This window comes from Chionomys nivalis, chromosome 22, assembly GCF_950005125.1.
Source record: "Chionomys nivalis chromosome 22, mChiNiv1.1, whole genome shotgun sequence".
Taxonomy (NCBI): domain Eukaryota; kingdom Metazoa; phylum Chordata; class Mammalia; order Rodentia; family Cricetidae; genus Chionomys; species Chionomys nivalis.
In genome coordinates, this window is record NC_080107.1 from 47,747,093 (window position 1) to 47,767,006 (window position 19,914).

The 19,914-nt window shown below is 53.2% G+C and overlaps 1 protein-coding gene across 1 annotated transcript; it reads right to left on the minus strand.

Annotated features, from left to right (window-relative positions):
• Nucleotides 1-994: 994 nt before the first annotated feature.
• Ttc16 (tetratricopeptide repeat domain 16) lies at nucleotides 995-19,825 on the minus strand. Its single transcript, XM_057755088.1, has 16 exons — nucleotides 19,706-19,825; nucleotides 18,051-18,217; nucleotides 17,670-17,760; nucleotides 17,223-17,366; nucleotides 15,637-15,737; nucleotides 15,428-15,557; nucleotides 13,685-13,899; nucleotides 12,744-12,988; nucleotides 12,496-12,637; nucleotides 11,323-11,488; nucleotides 10,856-10,998; nucleotides 10,547-10,700; nucleotides 7,143-7,215; nucleotides 5,819-5,846; nucleotides 1,401-1,434; nucleotides 995-1,258 (listed from the first exon to the last, which is right to left on the minus strand). The coding sequence occupies exons 1-16, from the start codon at nucleotides 19,721-19,723 to the stop codon at nucleotides 995-997; spliced, it is 2,115 nt and encodes a 704-aa protein (XP_057611071.1). The 5' UTR covers nucleotides 19,724-19,825.
• Nucleotides 19,826-19,914: the final 89 nt, after the last annotated feature.

The window sequence follows — 19,914 nt, forward strand, 5'->3', positions numbered from 1 at the left end:
TAAGACCCCTCACCTCAAAAAAATAATCTTCAGAAAAAGGATCCCTGTTTCCTGTAGAGACTGACACGTGGTGGGAGAAGGGACTTTTCCTGAGGCATAACAGAATAGGCAAGCAGATGAGGAAGTATGGGCTGACGGTGATCTTAGGTCAAGCCTCAGACCCCCGGAACCTGTTCACCTTTAATCCCAGCACTCGGGAGGTGGGGCCGGCAGATCTCCGTGAGTTCGAGGCCAGGCTGATCTACAGAGCAAGTTCCAGGACAGCCAGGGCTACACAGAGAAACCCTGTCTGGAAAAATATGAGAGACAGAAGGAAGAAAAAGGAAAGTTACATTTTTTAAAATTACCCAGACTTAGGAAATTGCTGCTTTTTAATTTACTTATTTATCCATTTAGTCTGTGTTTGCATGTACGTGTGGATATCAGAGGACAGTTTGCAGGAAATGGTTCTCTCTTTCCAGCAGGCAGGCTCTGGAGATTGACCTCAGGCTTGGTGACAAGCATCTTTAGCCACTGAGCCGTCTCGCGAGCCCTGCTGACTTTCTTCTGAGCAAAAGCACTTAACGTGACCGCATCTCACTGAATATCACTTCCCTGGATATAGCAGGTGTTGTTACATGATGTGTATGGCACCTGACAGGCAGAGTGACGCTCTCAGAAAACCTAAGCTAGCACGCTTTGTTACATAATTTTTTTTAAAGAGCTTGGAAAAGGCGCCCATCAAAGTGTAAGGTTCCGCACAAGTTTTTGTTATTATCGTTGCGTCACCCTCTTCACAATCCTTTATTCTTTCTGAGGTAGGGTGATGGGCCCTAGTTATCCTTGACCACGAAACGCGGGCTACAGCCTCAGATTAGGCGGTTCGCTGGCTCCCCCTGGCGGCCAATTTTTGGTACTAGACCACTCCGGGTTTTAGAGACGCGAGAAAGGAGAGCCGGGAGTTGTAGGCAGTGGGCGTGGCTGCTGCGGAGCGGTGCGCACCGGGAGCTGTAGTTTACAGGTCCAGGCGATGGGCGGCCTCAGGCCGAAATTGGGACTGAACCGGATGGCTGTTGCTAGGCGAGGCTGCTGGCCCCGGGGCTCGATCCTCGGGCTGCTCGGACTGGTCTTTGCCACCGCCACCGCCTGGGACGTGGCTTCTCTGTACTGCAGCTTCAGCTCGTTCTGCGAATGCGACTTCAGGCCGGACTTGCCGGGTGAGGGGTGGGAGCCAAGACGGAGGGGTGGGCAGCCGGGAGCTCGCATGGGGTCGAAGCGGCTGCAGCCGGGGCCGGCGGGGGGTGGATCAGAGAGCCTCCGGCACAGTCCTGAGGCAAGGGTTTGTGGGTGCCCTGTGGAGAGGGGCGCCTGGTGGCTTATGGTAGGCCTCCCTTGAGGGAACTTGTCGCCGGGGGAGAAACCTGCCGGCGGCCCGGATCTGGCCTGTACCTGAGGCTGGCACTCACTCGGGGCTGGTGCAATCCAGGGAACCCCCGCTAGGGGGCGCTGCCGCAAGGCTCTTGCTGAAGTGGCTTCTCGGTCTCTCCTTTGGACAAATATCCCAGAGGCCTCGGACATGCCTTTCCTCTTTGCCTTGATGGTTTTTTTTTTTTTTTTTTTTAAATTATTTTATTGGTGTTTTTAATCCTGTACGTATATCTGTGTGAGGGTGCTGTTGTAAGCTGCCATATGGGTGCTGGGAATTGAACCCTGGCCCTCTAGAAGAGCAGTCAGTGCTCTTAACCACTGAGCCATCTCTCTCCAGCCCCCGTTGTTTTGTTTTGTTTTTTGTTTGGTTTTTTTGCTGTTTTTTTTTCTTTTTAAAAAAAACTTTTTTTTTTTATTGAGCTCTACATTTTTCTCTGCTCCCCTCCTTCCTCTCCCCTCCCCTTCAACCCTCTCCTATAGTCCCCATGCTCACAATTTACTCAGGAGATCTTGTCTTTTTCTACTTCCCATGTAGATTAGATCTATGTATGTCTCTCTTAAGAGTCCTCGTTGTTGTCTAGGTTCTCTGGCATTGTGATTTGTAGGCTGGTTTTCTTTGCTTTATGTTTAAAAACCACTTATGAGTACATGTGACAATTGTCTTTCTGGGTTTGGGTTACCTCACTCAAAGTGATGTTTTCTAGTTCCATCGATTTGCCTGCAAAATTCAAAATGTTATTTTATTTTTTTTTTGCTGTGTAGTACTCCATTGTGTAAATGTATCACATTTTCCTTATCCATTCTTCGGTCGAGGGGAAATTTTTTTTTGTTTTTGAGACAGGGTTTTTCTACATAGTGCTGACTGTCTTGGAACTCTGTAGACCAGGCTGGCCTCAAACTCCCAGAGATCCACTTGGCTCTGCCTCCAGAGGGCTGGGATTAAGGGTTTGTGCCACCATGTCCAGCTGATTTTTCTTTTCCCTTTCCCTCCCTCCCTCCCTCCCTCCCTCCCTCCCTCCCTCCCTTCCTTCCTTTCTCTTTCTTCCTATCTTTATTTACCTTTTTTTGAGGCAGTATCTCACCATGTAAGTCTTCTTGGCTTGGAATTCATTGTATAATCCAAGCTGGCCTATACAGAGATTCCCTGCCTTTGCCTCCCAAGTGCTAGGATTAAAGGCGTGTTGGAACTCACCGGAAGCCCGGGCTAGCCTTTGATTAGCTGGACTGCTGCTGTTTCTGCCTCCCAAGTGTTGAGATTACAGACATGAGTCACCAGCCCTGCCATCTGCCTTGACATCTTGCCTTCTGTGGCCCTAGGTCTGGAGTGTGACCTGGCCCAGCACCTGGCTGGCCAGCACCTGGCCAAGGCCCTGGTGGGGAAGTCGCTGAAGGCCTTTATCCAGAACCCAGCCCCCAGCAAACCACTGGTCCTTTCCCTGCATGGCTGGACAGGCACCGGCAAGTCCTACGTCAGCTCCCTGCTGGCACAGTACCTCTTCCGGGGCGGCCTCCGCAGCCCTCATGTGCACCACTTCTCCCCCATCATCCACTTCCCACATCCCAGCCACACCGAGCAGTACAAGGTACGGTGGGTGTGTCTGGGCCCCTTTCCCAGCCCTAACCCGGAGAGGGCTCCAGACCACACAGGGCTCACTGTGGTGTCAAGGAGGAACTTGTTTTCTCTGATACTGGAGGGGAGGCATCAAGAGAGACTAGGGACCCACAGGGCACATAGTACAGAGTATCTGTGTCTGCATTCTTGGGGCCCCTTAGCTCTTAGCCCCGATTTGGTGCCAGCTCTGATTACTGCTGCTCCTGATCCATCTTAGCTGTCAACACTGTGGGGCAGGTTCAGCTTCCTTGTCATACAAATCAGTAGCTGTCACGAACTGGCAACTGGGTCACTGCTTGCCTGTTAATTGGCTGTGTGACCTTGGACAAGTCTTGGAGCCTCTCTGGGCTACGCTTTTACAATCTGTCTCAAGGGGTTGGTGTTCTCTGGAAACAGATCATCTCTCTGGGGAGTTTTTCTTGGTTTGGGGTTGGGGGCAAGTCTTGCATTTCTTTGGAACTCCTGTTTCTACCCCCACAGAAGGAACTTAAGAGCTGGGTCCAGGGGAACCTCACAGCCTGTGGCAGGTCTCTCTTCCTCTTTGATGAGGTGGACAAGCTGCCCCCTGGCCTGATGGAGGTCCTGCAGCCCTTCCTGGGCCCCTCCTGGGTTGTGTACGGGACCAACTATCGCAAAGCCATTTTCATCTTTATCAGGTGGGTTCAGCATGGGAGCAGGCACAGGGGACACTGGTCAGAGGGTTAGCTGTCCAACTTGGGCCTGTGGAGCCCCTCACACTGTCCCTGGCGACTGTCATCAGAGGTGGCTGACTTCCCTCAGACTTTTAGGTCCCTGCTGCTGTGCGGAACCCCTGCCTGGCCATCCCTCTTTGGTAGCTGAGAGGACACAGGCCTGGGAGAAAAGGACCAGTGGCCCCTCATCTTCTAACCCCAGCCCTGTTCCTAAGCCATGACTCCTTAGGCCAAACTGCTGAGCCTCTTTGAGTACCGCCTTCTGCTTCAGAAGCTCGATCAGTGCTAATGCCCCACTGGCCCCTTGGGGAAAGCTACTTAAAGGGGAAATACATAGACCAAAGGACGCTGTAGCCTGAGTGGGATGGCGCACACTTGTAATCCAGTCAGGAGGATGGCTTCAGTAGCCAGACACTGTCAACCCCACCTCCCATTTGGTCTGTGAATTGCAAAGTACGTGGCACATGCATGCTACAGAGACTTGGTTGTCATAGGAACTGGGAGGAGGAGGACAAGAACCACTCTGCTTACTGAGTCATGTTAGGTGTCACTCTCTAGCCCCTCAATGAGTCTCAGTCTGGTGCTTGTGATTTTAGCAACACTGGTGGCGAGCAGATCAACCAGGTTGCCCTGGAGGCATGGCGCAGCCACAGGGACAGGGAAGAAATCAGCCTGCAGGAGCTGGAGCCAGCAGTCTCCCGAGCTGTGTTGGACAACCCTCACTGTAAGTCAGCTCTGGGACATCCTCGTGGGCTAGACCTGAGTGTCTGAAGTGGTGTCATTGCACCATAGTTGTTCCCCCAGGCCTCTGCACACCCCGCTGTCACCTGAGCACCCCACTCACTCAGCTTGCCCCCCCACTCCATGGGGCATGAATTCCTGACTTGAAAAGCTCACCAGGCTTCCATGCCTACCTGCCCTTCCTGCAGATGGCTTCTGGCGGTCTGGCAACATGGAGGAACATCTGATCGATGCTGTGGTACCCTTCCTCCCACTCCAGCGGCATCACGTGCGCCACTGTATCCTCAATGAACTGGCTCAGCTGGGCCTGGAGCCCCAGGAGGCAGTGGTGCAGGCTGTGCTGGACAGCATCACCTACTTCCCGGAGGGCGAACAGCTCTTCTCCTCCAACGGCTGCAAGACAGTGGCCTCCCGAGTCACCTTTTTCCTCTGAGAACCCAGGTGGCATCACCGCCTCCTCTGTCTAGATGGACAAACAGGAAAGGCCTGGGTCTCCTGAAGGGGTTCTCTCCTAAGCCGACTGGCAAGCGGGACCTCGAGCACAGATGAAGATGAAGAAGGGTGTTGGCCAGGCCAAGGAAGAAAGGCCTAGAAGGCATCTTCACCAGGAAACTCCTGGGCACCCCAGAACCTCACAGCCTTGCCACTGCCCTGCAGCCTGAGCCTTCTCAATGTGAACCGCACCTCAGGGATGACGGCTTGTGGCTGCTCCCACCCACGGCTTTTACCTGCACACCTTGCCGGCCAGGTTCCACGCGAGATCTCAGCCTGTGGCTGGACCTGGAAATCTAGCAAGGCCGGACTGGAATCTCACAGTTGGACCAAATGGAGGGCTCGAGCTGCCACCTGGGCCTGGACTTCAGTTTTTAATTTTATACAAGAGAACAGGGTTAATAAACATAGCCATGGGATCGGAACATTGACGAGGGTTTCTTGTTGCCCTTGGAGGAGGCAGCTTTTCTGAAAGCTAGGGTGTTGAGAAAATCTGTCCTCCCCTCAGCAAGGCCTTCTCATTGGCCCGTTCAGGGGGCAGCAGATTGGCTAGGGGTGGGTGAAAGCTCCGCCTTGCTGGAGCTCAGATTCTGGTCCTGGGGATCCTGGGCTTTGTGGAGCTGCAGGCTCAGCTCCAGGAGGGGGTCAGTCTTGTTGGAGCTCAGGTTCCCGTCCTGGGGATCCTGGGCTTTGCGGAGCTGCAGGCTCGGCTCTGGGAGAGAGTCGGTCTTGCTGGAGCTTGATGTGCTCGTACTGGAGCTTGAGGTGTCCTCAGAGCTGCTGGGCCCTGGACTCTGGTCCTGGACCTCACTGGAACTACTGCTGCTTCCGCCATGGGAAACGGTCTCGCTGGAAGTCTTTGTTGACTTCTGGCTGTGGATCTGGGACCTGGGTTTCCAGCTCTGGGCACGAACAGCCTTGGCTCTTCTGAGCCTCTGCTTCGGGGTCAGGGCAGGCCTGTTCTTTCTAGGCTTTGGATCCACAGTGGCTTCTGTCACTCTGGATTTCTGCCTGGGGCGTTGTCTTCCTGGGCTTTGCATGGCTTCTGCCTTGCTGGATTGGCGTCTTTGACCATAGGCAGGTGTGGTCTCACGCAAGTTCTGGTCTGGGTTCTCAGAGGCCTGGGTGACGTTGGGGGCCCTGCTCAGGCCTAGTTTCTCCCTGTTCTTCCTGGGGTCTGAGGACTGAGGCCTTGAGTGTCCAGACAACATCACAGCTGTGTTGGAAGTGCTCCTATACTCCTGACTGTCTGATACCTCCATTCCCGAGGTGCTCAGGCTCAGGACTGGCAAAGAATGGAGAGCGGCTGTTAGGCCTGCCTGCCTTTCCAGACAGCTCCAGGAAAAGGGGCTTCCAGGCCACCTCCAGGCCGTAGCTGGAGTCTCCCACCTCCTCCCTGTGCCTGGGCTGTGCACAGGGTGAGCAGCTGCCTGCACACTGCTGACCCACCCAGCCGCTCTCCAGGCTCTCCCCAGCCCTGTTCTCCCACCAGACTCTGAACTCTGGTCCAGCAGTGCCCTGCTCATCCCCAGCCCTGCTTATACACAGCTATCTCCTGCCCTTCCTTCAGCTCCTTGAGGTCTACCTTGAGCTCTTGAAAGGTCTAATCACACCCCTGCCCGCTGAGCCCCAGTCCCATGCGCTTGGCTGGCTGTTCCCCTCACTGACTTGGACAAGGACTGGGCCACTTACCCGTTACCAGTTGTTAGGCACAAGCCTGTCTCCGGGCACTTGGAGCATCACAGAGCGGTTTGGAGAGGATAACCAAATGGAATAAAGGGGACTAATTCTACCACCCTGCACCAAGGAGCAGTGGGGACACCCTTTCTGCTGCTACCACCTCACACCAGGGCTCTTGGGAAGCGGCTTTCTTGCTTTGCCCTTTCATCCCCTCTTAGCTGGTGATAGGAAAATTGTTGGGTATACATGAGGTGTGTGGCTCAGTTCAGGGACACACTAAGGAGCAGAGAGGAAAAGGGGCAGGTTTTGGAGGGAGAAGGGGGAAATTGGCCTGAGGGTAACCGGTCCCTGCCCTGTGCCGGACACCATCCCACTGAGTCCTTACAGTGCTGCTTCTAACTGAAGAGTCACCGTACAGGGTCAGAGCTGTCCAGGGCAGAACCCAAGCTTCAGCACTTGACCTCTGACCTCTCTGCTGCTTTGGTCTATTAGGCTGAGCAGGAGCTTCAAGGACTTACTGCTGAAGACTGAGCCCGAGGAGGTCTGGTCCACGTAGCTGTCTGACAGGGATATCACCTTGCGGGGCTTCACCTATAACAAGAGTCAAGCTGGGGAGCTACAGATTGGGAGACCCTTGCTGCACCCACAGCTATGTGTCTGGAAGGTCACATGACAGTCCAGCCATCTCTCCCCCACCATCCCCAAATAGGGTTTCTCTGTGTAGCCTTGGCCTTGAACTCAAGAGAGCTACCTACCTCGGCGTCCACATTGCTGGGATTAAAAGCATGTGCCACCACTACCTGGCTTATTTTCTGCTTTTGAAAATGTGTATGCACGCCCTGCGGTGGTGGCACACACCTTTAATCCCAGCACTTGGGAGGCAGAGGCAGGTGGATCTCTGTGAGTTTGAGACCAGCCTGGTCTACAAGAGCTAGTTCCAGGACAGGCTCCAAAACCACAGAGAACCCTGTCTGGGGTGGGGAGAGGGGGGAAGAGTATGCACAAGTGATTGTGTGTACACAAGAGTGGCAGGTGCCCACAGAGGCCAGGAGAGGGCATCAGATAACCTGGAGCTGGATTTCCAGGCAGCTGTGAGCTGCCCACTGGGTGCTGGAACCCACACTCAAGTCCTCTACAAAAGCAGTATTGACTTTAACCACCCAGCCATATCTCCAGCTTTTTTTCCACTCCAGCACTCTGTCTCCCTGGCTTAGAGTTCCTCACAGACTCTGGGATGGATGGGAGCACCCAGGGGCTAAGACTGCAGGCGGGAGAGTAGAACATCGGTTCACATGGGGCCAGGCTTCTGCAAACTGAGCCCCGCGGAGTGCGTGTGGGAGCTGAGGAGCCTCTGTTTCTCATATTCCATTCTTCCATCCACCCAGGAGGTGCTTCTACTACAACTATTTCTCTTTTCTTAACATTATTTAATGATTTATTTATTCTTATTTTATGTGCACTGGTGTTTTGCCTGCATGTATGTCTGTATGAAGGTATCAGATCCCCTGGAGTTACAGACAATTGTGAGCTGCTATGTGGGTGTTGGGAATTGAACCCGGGTCCTCTGGAAGAGCAGCCAGTGTTATTAGCCACTGAGCCATCCCTCCAGCTCCACGACTATTTCATAGTTGAGAGAACAGAACTCTGAGCACATAAGCAGCCTGCTGTGGCCACTTGTTGCTGCGGAGAAAGCAAGTTTTGTGTCTAGCAGGACCTATGGCCTCCTCCACCCACAGGGGTCACCTGTTGGCCATCCCTTGCCCCTGGGGCTCTCCACTGTGCCCCCGTGAGCATTTCCCACAGACGATGCCCACAATGACGAGTGGGTACATGAACGCACATCTCTTCTCCCTATTTGGGGAACTAGGAAGGACACTGGTGCCGCACTCACGATGGCTGCACAATGTAATTGACTACAATACAGCTGTACTTGATATTTGTGGGCAGCAAAATTGATTGATAGACCAAGTGAGCCATTCCTTAGGGGAACTGTATAAAAGGAACCAGAGATAGGACAGCAGGCCATACTTATTCATGAAAAAAAAAAAAAAAAAAAAAAGGATTTAGGAAGTGGAGCAGCCTTGTGCAGAAGTCGGGAGGGGGCAGGGGCCTAGGAAGATGCATGCACAAAGGGCCTTCTGGGAGCTGAGAATGTGTTTGTTCACCTTGTGATGAGGCCATGGCAGACTAGCCTTTCATTTAAGACTTGTATACTTGAAACTGGGTGTGATGGTTCATGCCTATAGTCCCAGCACTTTGGAAGCTAAGGTAGGAGGATTGCTGAAAGTTTGTGGCTAGCCTAAGCTACATAACGAGTTCTAAGCCAGCTGGGCTACATAGCAAGACACCGACTCTAAAACAGACTAGGGGCCAGGTGTGGCGGCACTCACCTTTAGTCTTAGCTCTAGAGAGGCAGAGGCAGGCCAGTCTCTGAGTTTGAAGGCAGCTTTGTCTATTAGTGAGTTCATGCTAGCTAGGGCTATGTAGTGAGAGCCTGTCTTGCAAAGCAATAACAACAACGGTAGGAGATGAGTGCTTGCTGTGCACGTGTGAGCCCTGAGCGGAGACCCCACACCTATGTGCAGTCTGGGGACGATGGCTGTGTGCGCCTGGAGCATCTGCACTGGAGGGAGTGGAGACGGGAGGGTTTCTGAGGCTATCTTATTCTCAGTAAGGTGAAACATGGTAGAGAAGGAAGGATACCTAACGTCCTCTGGCTTCCACGTGGGCATGTGTCCTGCACAGACAGCATAGATATAACACAAGACACACACACACACACACACACACACACACACACTTTGTATACTTGTCTATGCTACATTCAATGAAAAGACTTTTTTGTTTTGTTTTTTTGAGACAGGGTTTCTCTGCAGCTTTGGAGCCTGTCCTGGAGCTAGCTCTTGTAAACCAGGTTGGTCTCGAACTCACAGAGATCTGCCTGCCTCTGCCTCCCAAGTGCTGGGATTAAAGGCGTGCGCCACCACCGCCCGGCGGGAGGTTCTTATATATACTGAAGGGGCAGAACAAACTCCATTTTGAGAAAGATCTCCATTTTAGACAGGACCTAACCTTACAGTCTGAGTTAGCTAGCTTGTAATCAATAAACCCCAGTGTATTCGCATCGAATACCGGCTCTGTAGTGTGACACAGGCACATGAAGTTGCCTGTGCTCACAGGGCGCATACACCTCAGCCCTTATCACTCGAATTGCCTTTTGCACGGTAGTCCAGCCTTCTTGAGTGAGTACCCAAGAATTTCTGCAGTGAACCTAGCACCATTCCCCCTCCACCTGGCTCCTGCTGCATCCACCATCTCTATGGGGGAGGCCCACGGGCCAGAGCCACATCCTCAGCCCCATGGATGAAGTTCTAGAAGCAGTCCAGAGTAACCCCATAAAAAGCAAATCTGAGCCAGGTGTGGTGGCACACATGTTTAATTCCAGCACTCAGGAGGCAGAGACAGGCAGATCTATGAGTTTGAGGCCAACTTGGTTTCAGAGCAAGTTCTAGGACAGCCAGGGCTGCACAGAGAAACCTTGTGGGGTGGAGGGGTAGAGGGGAAGCAAGTCTGACCATATCGCCCTCCTGCTGCGAAAACCATCACAACCGTCGGGCGGTGGTGGCGCACGCCTTTAATCCCAGCACTCGGGAGGCAGAGGCAGGCGGATCTCTGTGAGTTCGAGACCAGCCTGGTCTACAAGAGCTAGTTCCAGGACAGGCTCCAAAACCACAGAGAAACCCTGTCTCGAAAAACCAAAAAAAAAAAAAAAAAAAAAAAAAAAAAGAAAAAAAAAAAGAAAAGAAAAAAGAAAACCATCACACATCACAACCACAGGGCACCCTTGCTGTGGCTCCCCATCTTAGGTGCGGTCAGCCACACTAGACTCCAGGGCATGGGCCCTAGAATAAGTTCCACTCACCTTTTTATCCTCTGCTCCTCTTCTCTCGAGTTCAGTCTTTCCTTGCAAGGTCGGAGGAGTAGCCAGTTCCTCTTCCAGGTTCCCCGTGAAAGTATATTCCCGATTCCAGGACTCCATCAAGGCTCGGGCTTTCTGACGTTCCATTAACCTCTGCCTGTCAAGTCATGGTCCCAGCCCTGGATCAGTCTCTGGAATTTAGCCTGCTGTCCTCAGGGACCAGACAGTGCAGGCCTTATGAGGCAACTAGACGAGAGGAGTTGTGTGTCCCCACCTGCCTCCCACGGCAAGCCAGAGGTCCCACAAGCTTACATCACAATGCTTTGTGGGTGGATGGCCTTCGGACCACTTTCTAGCATCCGACTTAGCTGGAGCTTGGCCAGTTGGGCCACTTGGCTCTTAAGCACGTCCTCCACAGTCATGCCAGGAAAGAGGTTGGTCATCAGTGGGGCCATCTGCCGGGGTGGCACAGTGAGCAGGGGGTTGGTGCTACCTTGCCCTCAAGGGACCAACAGGGAAGGCTTCTGCAAACTTTCTAGACTGGGGCCTTTTGCCCCTGAAGGAGCAGGTGATCCAGAGAAACAGACCGTTCTCTAATGGGGAGCAGGACCTAACCTCAGAGCAGCTGGGCCTGTATTGAGTCTCCCTCTGTACCTGTGGGTGGATGGAGGGAGGGGATGCCAGTGGGCAGGAGGGCGAGAAGGAGTAGCAGCTCATTGTCACTGATTTCTTTTAACAGTGGCCAGGGTGTGAACCTTCCTGGCCCAGTAGGAGCCCACCTTTGGATAGTTGGGGTTCAGGAGCAACACAGTGGCAACATCCTGGCGGGCCCCCAAAATGTTCTGCAGGAGCTGTCGGCTCTTGGCCCGGTGCAGGTAGTACTGGGCCTTCTCAGGGTTGTGCTTGATGGCTGTTGAGAAGTGGTCCTCTGCTGTCTGGAACTGCCTGAGGGACATGCCCAAGGCTGCCATGAGCTGGGCCACCCGTAAGAGATGGGCACCGAGGAGGTGAAGGAAAAGTAGGGGCCTCTGCTCCTGCCCACCATGCTCCTCCCTCCCATTCCTGTCAGCCACTCTCTTGAAGAACCTGACACTTGCATACTATGACTTTGGTGGACCTAATATCGTTCTCTCGTTCTCTCTCTCCCTCTCCCTCTCTCTCTCCTTTTCTCTGTAGCTTTGGAGCCTGTCTTGGAACTAGCTTGTAGACCAGGCTGGCCTTGAACTGGGATTAAAGGCAGGCACCACCACTGCCTGGCTTTGTTTTGTTTCTCAAGACAGGTAAAACAGGGTCGCACTGTGCAGTCTTGGCTTTACTGGAATTTGATATGTAGACCAGGCTGGCCTAAACTCTCAGATGCACCTGTCTCTGCCTCCCAAGCACTAGTATTAAATAAAGATGTGGGTCACTACATCCAGTGCTAACATTTTCAAAATGTGTATGGGTGTTTTGCCTGCATGTATGTTTGGGAACCATTTACATGCCTGATCACTTGGGACTGGGGTAACAGATGGCTGTGAGTTGCTACGTGGGTGCTGGAAATCAACCTAAGTCCTGGAGGAATCTAGAGGGAGGCTCATGGGCAGGTAGACAGGCCTTTGAAATACATTCTAAGGCTAATGGTGGTGGCACACGCCTTTAATCCCAGTATTCAGGAGGCAGAGGTAGAAAGAGCTCTGTGAGTTCAAGGCTAGCCTGATCGACAGAGCTAATTCCGGGACAGCCAGGGCTACACAAAGAAACTGTCTCAAAACCAAACAAAAAAGTCATTCTGAATCATACATTATTGAATAATTTTTTCATTAAAAAGCTTAATTTCCAATATCATCAAATGAAACTATTTGTGGTGAAGATGTGAATAAAACCTCTGTCCAGAAGACAACTAGCAGGTGGCTTCTGGTGAACCCTGCCTGCCACCCTCCCTGGCCACACCCCTCCCCACCCCCAGACACCTGCGTGTCTGCTCACAGAATCCCATCTTCTCCTGCAGCACACCCATGCGTAGGTTGGCTCCCTCATCCTGCGGGCTCAGTGCCAGTGCCTGCTTGTAGTCCGCCTCCGCGAAGGCCAGGTTGCCCAGCTGGAAGAAGCAGTCTAGGACCCGAGGGCAAGGGCTGAGTGCATCCCCAACTCCTGGAGCTAAACCAGGACCCAATCTGGCCACCTCGGACGTTCTCAGGGGCCTGACCACCCAGCTCACCCCCACGGTTGATGTACAGGCTCTTCTCGTTCTGCTCGTCCCTGATCGCCTTGTTCAGCAGCAGCACGCCCTCCTGATAGGAGCCCTGGGTGTAGCAGTGCACAGCAAAGTCGTTGTAGGTCAGCAGCAGCTGGCGCTGTGCCTTCTGCACCAGGCTGTCCTGGCTGTCAGTCACCATGTCCAGCGCCTTCAGGAAGTCTTCCACAGCTGGGTCAAATTGCTGGAGCCGTCTGTACATGGTCCCCCTATGGTGGTGGACATGGCAGGTAGCAGGCAGACACAAGAACCAAAGCATCCCACTTGACTAGAAAGCCACTGCCCACCCTGGGCCTTCAATCCATGACCTTTGACTATAGCTATGAATTCTGCCTCAAGCCCCAGGTCTGATTTGGTGCTGGCCGAGTTGCTGCCAGGATAACCCAGGATAACCTATTAGTCACCAGCATCTTTTACTTCTTAAGCACAGTTTCCCATTTTGGGAAGAGCTATGTGCAAGCCTCTATGTTCAGGACAACTTTGTGGTCAGTTCTCTCCGCCCACATTTATACAGGTCCTGGGACTTGAACTCAGGTCGACAGGCTTGTTTTGCAACCTACTACTCTACACACTGAACCATCTCATGTGCCCTGTTCAGGCCTTTGTACACACACACTTTAGCCAAGTGTTTAGATGAGAAAACACAGAATTAGGGAGATTGAATGGTACCAAATTCTTGAGGGACCAGATACAACCAACCCCTAATCTCATGCCCTCTGAGCAGGAACTACTCAGCAGGCCTGGCTGGGGTACTGGGAGACCACCTCGATGGTGCCAGGACCCCAGCTGAAGGCAGGTGAAGGTTCTTGGCACTAGAGAGAAACTGAAGCCTGGGGAGGGCCAGAGACTCTTTGGAGACCACACGACAGATTTGCAGGAGGAGCAGCCCCTCTCCACCCTAGTACCGGAAGAGGAAGAGGTTGGGGTCCAGGGGGTTGTTCTCAATGGCACAGCAGATACGCTTCAGTGCACGGTGCAGCTTGCCCTGCACGGCCAGGATGCTAGCGTCTTGAAAGGACTGCTTGGCCTGGTTCACCATCATCTGGAGTAGCCCTTTGGCCTGTGGGTGCTTGGGATCGAAGAGCAAGGCGCTTCGAAGGTCCTGATAGCAGAGCTTGGGCTGCAGGTGGAGGGGTGGCATGCTGGGGTGGTACTGTCCCAGTAGGGGGTAAAGAAGGGCAGGCCTCTAGGTGACAAGTTAGCACCACTCCATCCCTCCTGTCTCCCCTGCAGTATTGGTCTACATTTTTCGCCTCTTGAACGAGGCAGGAAGCACTGGGGGGAAAATCCACCCCCAGCCTCAACAATAACAGCTCCTTTCCAGGTGGAACCTCCTTGACCCCGGACTGGGTACAGGCAGAGCACATCCCTAGGCAGCCGCCTGCCTTCCACTGCTGTGCAGGTTGGCCAGTCGCTCCACATTCTTAGCAAGCACCCCATTCTCCTTTGGGTAACTGGTTGAAGGAGATACTGGGAGGACTGGGCAATGGTGGGAGGGAGTGGCTGATTGGACTCGGGCTGGAGATCTGGCTGTATGGCCTCGCTCAATCATTCACCTTCCTCCAAGGGTTCCCAGCAGTCTTGGGAATGAACCTGGACAAAGATCTGGGTTTGGAAGAGCCGCACACAGGACACGAGTGGAGGCATGAGTCAGCAATAAAGAGTGGTGATGAACACACTCGTGCCTTTGAGTCACCACCGGCACACTGAAGCCCAGCCCCTGACCACAGCCTGTCTGGGTAGCCTTAGTCAGCCATGCTCCCTCCTTGCCAGGCCCTCCCCACCTTGTTGCCAACACCCAACTCACCTGGAATGCTGCCCTGCTCCCTTTTCTCTCCCACTGTGTCAGCACTGCAGGACCCTCTCCTCAGCCCCTCTCCCCTCCTGTAGCACTCTGCCTCCTCGCAGCGGGAGCCATCCCCTAGGGGTTCCCTGCCCCAGGGAACACTCTCTCCCTGAAGACTGAAGGCCCCTCCTCTCTGCCTAGTTCTTCTTAACCTGTGACCCAGTATCCCTTGTCCCCAAGCTGTCCCCTATACTCTCTGTGCCCCTGCTGGGCCCAGCAGGGAATCACGGAGCTTTACAACTTTCCACTGTGCAAATAAGAAAAGAAAGCAGGATACCGGGCATAGTGACCCACGTCTTTAATCCCAGCAGAGGCAGAAGGATCTCTAAATTAGAGACCAGCCTGATCTACAGAGTGAGCTCCAAGACAGCCTTGTCTCAGAAAAAAACCAAAGACCCTCCTCCTTACCCCTCCCCCAGAAAAAAGAAAGAAGGCACAGAGAGCACGGAAGGAAGGACTCTACATCTCTAATGTGTACAGTGTCCTGGATGCCACACATCTGAGGGCTCAGTCAGTAGACGCTTCCTACACAGGCTTGAGGAGCACAGCTTGGATCCCCAGGACCCATGTCTCAGTCCAGAGCTCTGAAGACAACAGGGATAGTGTGACATACTCATTCCCCACCCCTTTTGTGGTTACCATGGAGACTAGTACAGTCTGGCACAGAGCCAGGCCTGAGTGATGAAGGACAGCTACCTTAGCAGGCAGGGTCCCCAGGGATAAGACTTCCAGCTGGCCTTGCCTCCTCTATAATCTTTGGGCACACTGGGGCCACACGTCTGCCCTGCCCACTGTGCACTACCTTCTGGAAGAAGTTGTAGATCCGAGCCCGGAGGATGTAGACATCGGCACTGGCCCTGCCCTGCTTCACCTCCCTGGTGACGAGTGAGAGGCAGTCCTGATGTCGATTGAGGGCCAGCAGGCAGGCTATGCTGGGGGCGGAGGGTAGGGGTGCACTCAGCCTGGGACAGTAAGAGGCTGCAGGGAGGGGGGGCAGTGCGCCACACTCACCAGCGGTAACTGAAGGAAGGGTTCTGGGGCTGGAGGTCAGAGGCTTGCAAGAAGACATACAGGGCTTCCTGGAAGTCACACAGCTCGTACAAGCACTGGCCCTGAGGAGACGGGCACTGTCAGTTCTGCTCCAGCTCTGGGGACTCCACCGCTGGCAGAGGACAGGGAGAGACCTGAACAGACTCCAAGAGACAAGGATGGAAAGAGATGCAGAGCTGAGCAGAGACAGAGCGGGACAGTGGGTGACAGCAGCGGGGCTCGCTCAGAGAGGCAAAGTGACTTTCCCCGAGCTCAGGCAGGAAGTGAGATGGCAGGACAGTTATCTGAGTGCCCGGAGGAGTCTCCCCTTCTTCTCAGGTGTGTTTGTTTGGTTAGCTAGTGTTTCCACACTGGAGTGTAGTACACTGACCTTGAACTCAGAACAAGCTTCCTGCCTGAAGCTGAAGTGCTGGGATTGCAAACCTGAGCCACCTCGTCAGGCCCAATGTCTCTTTTCTATTTTATCTATCTATCTATCTATCTATCTATCTATCTATCTATCTATCTATCTATCTAATCTATCTATTTACTTTTTTTGAGACAGGGTTTCTCCGTAGCTTTCTTCGGAGCCTGTCCTGGAACTAGCTCTGTAGACCAGGCTGGCCTTGAACTCACAGAGATCCACCTGCCTCTGCCTCCTAAATGCTGGGATTAAAGGCGTGCCACCACCGCCTGGCGCTTCTATTTATTTTGTAGAAGAGGGCAGGCCCCTGTTGCAGCACACTTATGGAAGGCCTAGATAACTTGCAGGAGTCAGTTCTCTTACCATGTAGGTCTCAGATATCAAATTTGAGTTGTTAGGCTTAGAGGCAAGCACCCTTACCCGCTGAGCCCTCTCACTGGCCCCAAAGCTTCTTTGTAAGAACTGAATGATCTGGTGTCTTGTGGTATTAGGGCTCTGACTCAGGCCCCTGCTGTACCAGGGAAAAGGTCTACCACTGCTATACTCCAACTCAACTTCTACCCAATATCTGCCCTTCAAAAAAAAAAAAAAAAACCAGACAATGCTGGGTGGAGGTGCACACCTTTAATCCTAGCACTCAGGAGGCAGAGGGAGGTGAATCTTGGCCTACAGAGCAAGTTCCAGGACAGTCAACACTACACAGAGAAAAACCTGTCAAAAAAAAAAAAAAAAAAGCCAAAAACAAAAAACAGATCTTGAGGGCTGAGGGTAGTGAGATGACTCACTGGGAAGATAACCTGAGTTTGATGCCCAGAGCCCACATGGGACAAAGAGACAACTGATTCAATAGTTGGATAAATAATTATAAATGTATAAATAAATGGGAAAGTAAATGTTGAGCAGTTAACCTTTTACTTGGTACTAGGATAGTGCCCAGGGCCCCTGTATGCAAGGCGGGTGTCCTGGCACCGAACAACACCCCTACCGATGCACATAAATTGAATCTAAAATTGAGTTGTAATACTTGCCACATTTTGATAACTCAACATTTCCGTGTGGCTGATGGCGACCCTACTGGCCAGAGGGCAGGCCTATGGCTGGTGTGTGGTGTGCACTCCTCTGTGGGCGGGAGCCGCCTAGGCACCTGTAGGTAGAGTATAAAGGCCAGCCGCTCCAGGTATTTGCTGTTCTCTGGCTGGTAGGTGTAGGCCCTGCGCAGGTTCTGCAGGGCGGAGGAGAAATCGCAGAGCTGGATGAAGGCCTCGGCTCGGAAAACATAGAAGTCTGCCTGAAAGCAGAGAGACCCAAGCTGCTGAGTCCTCTCCATCGTTTGCCCCTTGGCTTAAAACAATTTGCTGGGCGGTGGTGGTGCACGCCTTTAATCCTAGCACGTGAGAGGCAGATGCTGGCAGATCTCTGTGAGGTTCAGCTGGTCTACAGAGCTAGTTCCAGGATAGGGTACAAAGCTACACAGAGAAAGCCCATCTCGGGGGCGGGGAAGGGAATTTGAGGGGTCCAGGGAGGAAGGGTCTAGCAGGTATGTCGTGAGGGAGGGGCTTCCGGAGGCCGCGGTGACTCACCCTCCTCTTACCATGTTGGGGTTCAGGTGGAGAGCGCGGGAGAAGAAGAGCACGGCATTCTCCCAGTCCTCTTGTTCTAGGCACTGATGGCCTTGGTGATAGCTGTGAGGACAGGAGGGTTCAGGCAGTGGGGCTGGCCTTGATCTTGGACCAGCCCAGGATATTATCAGGGCTACACGGGGCAGGTGGGAGGGAGGGTTGAGGTAAAGAGGCTGGAGAAGCAAGCAGTGTTCCGGGGAGGGCAGGCTGGCCTTCTTGGAGCTCTTCAGGCTCTTTTTATCCTTTTATCCATTAGTGTCCGCTGAGGCCCAGAAGGGACAGCAGCCCAGCTGTACTCCATGTTAATGGTTGTGGAAGCAGAAACTGGGGCTGGGGACCTGGAAGTCACTCACTACTCTCTGACTTTGACAGGTACTGTTGATCCTCCTGTCCTTGGTTTCCTATCATTGCTGTAGAACACCTGGCTTGTCCCAAAGATACGTTGCAGGGTCTTCTCTCGGTCTTCAGGAGCATGAACACGTAGCTTTGGAATTTTCTTCGAGGGGGCATTGTCAGGCACCTAGGAACGAATCGGGCAGGAAGCTTGGAAGGCCTCAGGAGGCACCTTACATCACTTCCACTCTTTTCCCAGGGACTTTGCCTGGTGGAGGAGGTGTGGGAACGGCCCCTGGGAGAAGGAACACCCAGTCTGGGATTCAGCTGTGTTCCAGCATCTCTCTAGCCCTGCCTCTCTCAACCTCTCCTGTGGTCAAGCTCAGGGGGATGAGGGTCCTTGTAGCCCCTGCACCTGCACCCTCTGCTCTCTCCTTGTGCTGTATATAGATGTCCATTATTCTCAGCGCCCCAGCTCAGACCCTGGTCCACATCTGGGCTTTAAGGTTCCTTGTAAATCCCCTGGGACTCTCACACCCTGCAGGCCACACTGAGCAAACCCGTCCCCTGACCTCTCACTTCTGTGTGGTTACCCTTCCCATCATCACCAGAATCAGGGCTGGGTGGTGGTGGCACACACCTTTAATACCACTGTAGGTTGAAAAGGGCCTAGAGAACACACCCCGCCCCTGACCAGACCCTCAGTAGACCTGGGCCAAGGAAAAACATCCTGACCTGAACTTTACTCCAAAACCAGGGCTTGAAATCCCACCAATCGCTGAACATGAAATCCCACCAATCCCTGAGCTTGCTCCAGAACCAGGCTACAAAGATGCATCAATCCCAAGTCACCCTGGAAAGTTCTGCTCGCCCCCCAAGAAGCCTCATGTAAACTGTTCCCTGTTCAGTTTTGCGGCTGCCCCTCATCCTAAAGGGAGCCACTTCCCTGGATTTTCTCTTCCCACTCTTGAGTGAGGTTTGTAGTGAGGGGTGACATTTTTACCAGAGCAGAGCCCAGCTGTAACAGCTTTAGTCAGAGCTGGAGCAGAATTGTAACATTTTCGCTGGGGAAACTTCCCCTGACAGAGCAGAGTTGTTACATGGGGTTGGGGAAGGGGTGGGGTGTTACAGAAGGGAACCTGGACACCTAAGCTAAACAGAGCTAGAATACTTGGCTGCAGCAGAACTGTAACCCTTTCACTGCCGAAACTTCATTCGGAACAGCTGTTACACTTGCACTGGGAAAACCTGGAGCACAGCTGTGAACTGCTATGCTTTCCGTGACGTGGTATTCCTTGGCTCCCGACTCCCAGGATACTTTACCATTTGAGCTCCAACACTAACAACCCGAGTCAGAGGCAGGCAGATTTCTCTGAGTAATTGGCCAGCCTGGTCTATGGTCTACGTAATGAAACCCTGTCTATCAAAAACAAAACAAGCAGGGCGGTGGTGGCACACGCCCTTTATCCCAGCATTCAGGAGGCAGAGGCAGGCGGATCTCTGAGTTAGAAAGCCAGCCTGGTCTACAGAGCGAGTTCCACGGCAGCCAGGGCTACAAAGGGAAATCCTGTCTCGAAAATTCAAAACAACAATTAAAAGCCTCTCCGTCCTCTCCTTTGGGAGTAGGCGGCCACATTTCCCTGAAGGGCTTGACCGGCTTCACCCCAGCCCTCACCTGGCTGTGGTCAGTCATGACCGGCTGAGCTAACTCCCTGGTTCCTTGTCTCCGCTGTTGCTAGGCACCTGCTCCAGGATGCCCAGAGGCTCCGCCCATTTAGCTACGCCTCAAGAGTCTGTAGAAAATTAGTTGGGCGGGTCAAGGCCTACGTCAAGCGAAGAACGAGCCGGCGCTCGAGCCGAAGGCTGAGCAAAGGCTCGGGGTGG